The following is a 7,167-nucleotide window of genomic DNA, read 5'->3' as shown; positions in this document are numbered from 1 at the left end:
TACCCTCAACATTTCCAAAGTCACAACAGCCCCCACCATAAAGCTAATATCCAACTAAACACCATCAAAGTCTATCTTCCAACCCAAATATCATCCTGCCAAACTAGCTCAACACAATCCCACTCCTGTACAGCCCAAGACAATCCCAGATTAACAAGCATTCACCTTTTAACCATGTAATTTCATGCAATCAACCGATTCTTGATATCCCTACACCATCAAATTGAATAGCCATACTAACAAAATCAACCTGTACAGCACATTTATAACACACTACTTAGGCCAATTCCCACACCTCACATCAAAACCACCACACCAATAAAACTACCCGCCCACACGTAAACATCCTTCATACTGCCAAGTCACCCATACACTATTAAAGTCAACATGCCGCACCAGCAATGTCAAGCCACAAACCACAGTCCCAAAACTCTTAACTTCATCCCATTCTAGGCTTTGACAAGCGTTGAGTAAGTCTATGACAGATTGGATGATGGACTATATGTTTCAGTACACACCCCAGACTCCAGCCCAGCCTAAATGACAAATACTGTCTAAAGTGGACACAAAATAAGGCAGACCTGAAGATTTTGAGTTATTTACAGATATACAATCCTTTACTGGTTCACATATATCTCAAAAACATCTTCACAATAATCTCTGCTCCTGAAGTCCTCACGCGAAGTCTGAACAGAGATAGGGCACAGGGATGGATAGGGCGGAACAGACAGGACCAGCAGCTGCATTGAAAGATGCTTCCAGATGTTAGTTTATTGAAGACTTTGTTGGGCCTGAGATGACAACCTGGTGGACCACAATATATAGCCCCTTTCATCGGTGACTGGATAATGCCTCACAGAAGTGTACCGTTTGGTTGAAGGATGTGCCCTGACAGACTCATGCTCAGTTTTTCCTTCCAGCTCTGTTGCAGTTCCTTCTTGTTGCTGGTGACTTCAACAGGCTGTAACAGGGCAGGGAATCACATGTGACATACATTTTAAATTGTGTTAAATCATTAGGTTTCAAAGCTGCAGTCAAGAGAGGATTTGATATAGCACCAAATTGCCACCACGTCAAGCTTACGGACCCAACAAGTAAATATGAAATGCCTTTTCTTGAACTAATAGGCACTTACACCCCATCTCAAATTTGTCATGTCCACTTTGAGGATCTGGAGCATTGGCCATTATGTATTAGTCAGCTCACAGGTGTGGATGACTGCGGGAAGGCATGCACAGGTGACGTCGTCTATCTTTTTGAAAAACATTATACCCCCAATGACAGCAACGCAAAACATGGAGTGAATTGTGGGTGGTGAGGGGGATTACCTGATTGGTGAATCAGTCACAGCCTATGAGAAATAGGCACTCGTCAAAGGCATGTGGCATTCTGAGAGAATTCTAAAGCATGGCGCCATCTACATGGAGAGAATCAGCACATTTGTTTAGAAGAAGGTGAATGGTAAGGTGGAGGAATGAGGCAGCCGCGGCTTTACCCAAGAAGATAGGTCACAACCCCAGTATCAACCTCCCTGGTTAGGAGGCGAGTGGTGAAATGAGAGCGAAAGACCTCCTCCTTCACCTCCTGCAAAACTTCTACTAGGAGATCCCTTCGCCCTTGCTAAGAACCTTGGGTTGAAGGTCTACGATGGCATAGAATACTAACATGTCAGCACGCGTTGAGCAATGTTGCATGATCTGTGGAATAAAGCCAAGATCTCACAGAAGGTCAACAAGAAGGTAAATGCTGAAAGGAAGTGCACCTGTGTGGTAAGATTCTGTATTTCCAGGATGTCTGAGAAGGGCAGCCAACATGTCCACGGAGCATTCCTAGAATGGGAACAATGTCGATGTATGATCGAAGCGAAACACAACAATTTTGGAGGTTCTGGACTTGAATCCAAATCACCCTGAGTATAAAGCTTGAGCACCAACAAACAGATATGCTGGTCCAAGTCATAACCCAAACACTTTGGTGTCATCGTACGAAGGTTTTGGACGTTGTCATTGTCCAAGCATGTTCTTGCATCCAGGTGGAGCCTTTACCTTGCAGCTGAAGACCTGGAGCATCCTAGGAGGTTGCGAGTGTGCAAGTCGTACTATACACAGGTAAGTGACACATGGAAGCTCAGCATTTTCTTTTCTGGCATTGATTAGAAGTTTTTGTACACAATGTATTATTCAACAATGAATTAATTAATATTAAAATGTATACAAACAGTGCCTACATCACCCATAGGGTTAATTAAGTTTCCCTGTCTGTCAGTCTTTAGAGTGATTTGTGTAAACAGCGCAGGGCGATTTCAAGTTGGAAGGAAGAATGGGATAACAAGGAATGAATGTTCTGCCTCATGCAAAGTAGGCGTGACAGAAGACTGCAACAGTCAATAGGATGATGCCGTTGATGTTGACCACATTCCTCCAAAGCGGCACCTCTGACGTGTCCGTCAGCTTCTTCTCCATGGCCTCTTGTTCTTCTTTGCTCAACTTGGGTGCTTTTTTGTCGTCAAAGCCACAGAACAAGTTGTAGGACTTCCTCCAGCAGCTGAGCTTTTCTTCGACTGTGTTCATAAGGAAAGACACAAGAATGTTAGGCAGCAAAAAGCAGCAGATGGTTATCATGCATATTCACCAAAGCAAGCATAGCGACCCATTCAGGAATGCATTAGCACACGTGTTCCCTAACCTGTTTTCTGCTTCAGTGATTGAGCACCATTGAGGAGAACATTGCTATGTTTCCAGCATTTAAAGGAAAGCAGCATCCTACACAAGTCCCCAAAGGGGCCTGCAGCAAAAAATCACATCCTCTATTGCCCGTCCACATCTACATTTTAAAGCCCTGCTCTGTTAATATCACACTCTGTACGGAGATGCAAGATACTTACGGGGAGCTTCCAAGTTTGGCTCCACAGCTGGACTACATGCGTGGAGGGATTTAGCCATCTGACGATTCAGTGTTTTGCTAGTAAGGCTAGACTAATGGCTCATTCATAGTGCTCTCGGACTGAGGTTTCAATTTGGATAGTGGGGTTGGATTAAAGACTTGTTCATTAGACTAGCTCTCTGACGTGTCAGTGGTTATCTAACTAGGCTGGATCCATAGGGATCATTCTGAAGTGTGAGTGATTGATTGTTAAGGCTGGCTTGATGGCTCATTCATAGGACTCTATCTGATGATGGCTACTAAGGCTGGATTTGTGGCTCATCCACAGGGTTCTATCTGATGTTGCTGTAGATGGCTAGTAAGGCTGGATTCATGGCTCATTCGCAGGGCTCTCAGTCTGGCTCAAATGCTTTCTGAGGGGAGGCTTCAGTGGTTGGCTAGTAAAAGTTTATTCATCGTTCGGGTTAAAGAAAGATTTCGGATTACTTCGTGCTAAGCCAGGTAGGGTTCCATGGCTGGTTTAATGGTGCCCTGATATGGTAAAGGTAGTTTATCTCAGTTGGAAGTTAGCAAGATTAATTTCAGTGTCAACGCTCAGTGCAAGCAGTATTGGCGTCGCAGTAGCAGGTCAGTTGCACTGGTCTTATGGCTTCCTGGGAGGCTCGTTACCTCTAATGGCTCCATAAGAGGATAAAAGTTTTCTCATCGGTAAGCCAGCACTTTTTACTTGAGCACGCATACACCCAGAGGTTCCTCACTGCCAGCAAATGTTGAAACAGTATGCTTTGGAACATCAAAATCATAGGAAGATTACAGAGAAACAATCTTAACAAATGAACTGGTTTCAGGCCCCATTTACATGGGTTGGCCACTGGTTAGTTAAAAGTTCAATGGCAAGTGTAAGAGGTAGATGTCTCAATAGCATGCCAGTTGGATTGCAGTCATGGCTTATTCACAGGGCTCTCTGGTTGGTTTAGCAGATTACTGGTAAACTAAAGGGCAGGGATCTCTGTGGGTGTCTCTAATGGTTGGATATCCAGCGCGCTGTGTTACTGTCTCAGTGATAGTTGAGCTGGGCTTCTTTAGTGGCTCAATGATAGGTCTTTGTGGCTGGTTCAGTGACCAATGTCAAGGTTGGTTCTAAACCAGCGTGTTGATGTCTCAGTGATAAGCCGGCGGTACTGATGTCACAGTATATTGACAGGACATGCTGAACTTAACAACTCCACATAAGGCTGAATGGTCACTGTCTCGGTGGCAGACCAGTGCCGCTAGCCCCCGGCTCCTATAAGTGGGTCTAAAGCTGGTTGTATAAAGCAGTGGTAAGGCTAAAGGGAGGCTGTCTCAATGGCAATTCAGGGCTGGATTCTGTGGCTCAGTGGCATGCCTCTTAGACTCATGTAATGACCTGGCAATATTCTTTTCTTTTTTGTTGTTTTATATGGTACAGGCAAAATTATATTAGCAGTTCACAAGAAGTACTCCCATCAGGTAGTTATATATAATATTTTATATCTTGATTGATCCATTACTGATGGTGTCTGTCCATCTTCTTTCTCTCATTAGGAGAGAGTGTATCTCTAGTGTGATCATTTCATTGGACCATCCTGCTTCTCAGCGCATTCATACCATCAGCCTCTCAGCGCTCTCCATGGGCCCAATCATCTCTCAAACCTTTTGGGATGGCCCTAGGCCTCAACGATTACTTTTTCATATTTGTCAGCACACAGGTTTCCTTGGCAGTGAATACCACCAGTCTAGCTCCACAGGGGTCAAGCATGCACTGTATGAGAAGTACCTGCTTCAACACTTGCCCTGCTCCTCAAGTGTGCACACAGGCTTCCTTGGCAGTGAATACCACCAGTCCAGCTCTAAAGAGGTCAAGATATGAGAAGCGCCTGCTTTATCACTTACCCTGGTCCTCTGAGTCATCAATATCAGGTTCTTCTTCGTTTTTCCAGTCATCCTCTGCGTCCAGGTCTATGCGCTCTTCAGTACTGTTCCGCAGAACCCAGCACAGACGGTGCAGCTGCAAAAGAAGACAAACATGAGCTTTACCCAACTCCGCAGCCAACCGCAAGACCACCAACTTGATGGGAAAACCACATGCAATCACCTCCAAGAAAGAAAGTCCTATGTACATAAAATGGTTCTTCACTGAAGAGTTGAGTCACTAGGAGACTGATGACATAGCTTTTTGCGATATGTTAGCATGAGGTTTTTATATGTTCTTCTAACAGAACACACATGATAAAGTTGGTTTCAAGGGATTGCCACCATTTTGAATTTAAGTGTAATTTGGTTAACATTTGATCAAATCAACTGGGAGAAAAGTACGCAACCCCTGCACTCAAGTACACAACACCGGTCTTCATGCTGCCACATACATATTTTGAAAATTGAAGTTAAGAAAGAGTGTAAAGAAAGTTTTTATCCTATTTGTGGCATGTTTTATTGCAGTGTTACTTACTCAAGGGACCCAGTATGCCTAGGAGAAGGGCAAGGAAAAGCAAAAAACACAGTGAACCACAGGAAAGCAAATAATCAGGAACTACATAAAAATACACTCATGACAAAACTTCACACACCTCTACCCTGCACAACTCTTTGCCTCTTCCTGATGTGTGCTGTAAACTGGCTTATTCCAGCTGCAGAGGCATTTGGAACATATGAATATGAGACAGATACAAGTTGTTACGTACATGTTTATCGTCAATGGCTGGCGTCATGAACGAGACCCCCAGGACGATGATGGAGGAGGCAACGAAGAGAATGATGGCAAAGTAGAGGTAGTGCACCCCACAGATAATCTTGGGGCAGTTACTGGGATTCTGGCAGCTGCCGGTTCCGTAAGCGAACTCTGTGATCATACGCGATAGGCCAATCAGCAGCCCAATGACCAGGCCCCAGAAAGCCCCCTAGACCATGTACAGAAAGAGAGGAAGGACAAGGTTAGACAATGGGAAATGGCAATTGGAATGGGTTTTACTAAAAAAAAGGACACATCAACAAAATGGACTGAGAGAGAAGAGGAGGATAACAAAGGGACATTATAGGAACCTATAATGGGCAGGACATCAGTAAAAAGGAAGTGTAGTGAAGAAAGAGGAACATATGATGACAGGACATCAAAAAAAGTGAAAAAGAGGAGGTGGTAAAAAGAAACAGAGAGCAAGTAGGAGGGTATGGTGAGGTTATGGGAACTTTTGATGGACAGGAAATCAGTAGAAGTACAAAAGAAAAGGCAGTGAAGAAGGAAGCATGACAGGAAGAGAACAAGTGGGTAGAGATTTCAGTAAACCAGTGGGAATGCCTTATGTATAAAAGGGCGTTAACAGTGGAAACATACACTAACAATGTCAAAATAACTTTTGAGGAAAATTTGTAGTAAACTCTGGACACCTAATTTACTTCTTCACGTAGAGGCCTATGGAAACAGGAAGAAATTTGCAGTACTTGGTCTGTCGTATATTTCTTCCAATCGTGAAGATTTTGTGAAAGGCAGTACTACATTCAAAAACTGGTGGTAACTCCCACACATAAATAATGTACAATTTACAGGAACCATATTAAAATGATGCCATGTTTATGGGTGGGAAAACTTAAATACAGATGTCTTGCTTCCCTTTCTGCTTTTGGTAACATTATTACAACATTTGGATATTATCCCTTAACGTTCGTTCTCTGAGTACAGGCCTAGCTATGTTATAGATTTTTTAAAAGTTTCCTCACCCCACTTGCCAAAAAATACACTTAAAATAAGTAATTCCCTGGTTGTTGATTTCTACACCGCCAGTATTTACATAGTGGTATTGCGTCTGCTCCAAACCTGTGTCCTTAAAACTCAGTACGTTTTATGTTAAGCTGTTTTCTGGCCTGATTACGATATTACAAGTTCCATAAGATATAATGGAATATATATAAAAATAATATATAATATATATATTAAGTTATAATAGAATAGATATAATTGTAACTCGGTAATGGAATGCCCGTCATGTTTGTGACGGAGTAACCCTGTCCACCAAGATCGTAACCAGGCCCTTACAGGCACATGCATCAAAGGATTTTGCGATCGCAAACGGTGCGAATCGCAAAAATCAGGCGTTTGCGATCGCAAAATCTGCTTTTGGAATGCCTGAAGGGTGAAGGCCCTCGCAATTTGAGAATTCGCAAATATTTGCGAATTCTCAAATTGCGATTGCATTTAAGGAATCGCATTTTGCGATTCCTAAAATGCAATGCATGAAACTTTAAAAAATTGCGATTTCGCAATTAGGGGGA

The 7,167-nt window shown here is 43.1% G+C and overlaps 1 protein-coding gene across 2 annotated transcripts in view; it reads right to left on the bottom strand.

The window, feature by feature from the left end:
* Positions 1 to 588: 588 nt before the first annotated feature.
* Positions 589 to 7,167, bottom strand: part of SLC5A1 (solute carrier family 5 member 1) — a 273,512-nt gene continuing 266,933 nt past the window's right edge. For both annotated transcript variants that reach the window (XM_078667750.1, XM_078667751.1), the window contains exons 13-15: positions 5,586 to 5,801; positions 4,798 to 4,912; positions 589 to 2,560 (exon numbers count right to left, since the gene is read on the bottom strand). In XM_078667750.1, the coding sequence (XP_078523876.1) occupies positions 2,349 to 2,560; positions 4,798 to 4,912; positions 5,586 to 5,801 (543 nt within the window). In that variant the 3' untranslated portion in view covers positions 589 to 2,348. The remainder of the gene's footprint in view (positions 2,561 to 4,797; positions 4,913 to 5,585; positions 5,802 to 7,167) is intronic.

Source organism: Lissotriton helveticus, chromosome 11, assembly GCF_964261635.1.
Source record: "Lissotriton helveticus chromosome 11, aLisHel1.1, whole genome shotgun sequence".
Classification (NCBI taxonomy): Eukaryota; Metazoa; Chordata; class Amphibia; order Caudata; family Salamandridae; genus Lissotriton; species Lissotriton helveticus.
Note: the sequence above shows the minus strand (reverse complement) of the source record. Positions and strands in the feature narration are given on the sequence as shown.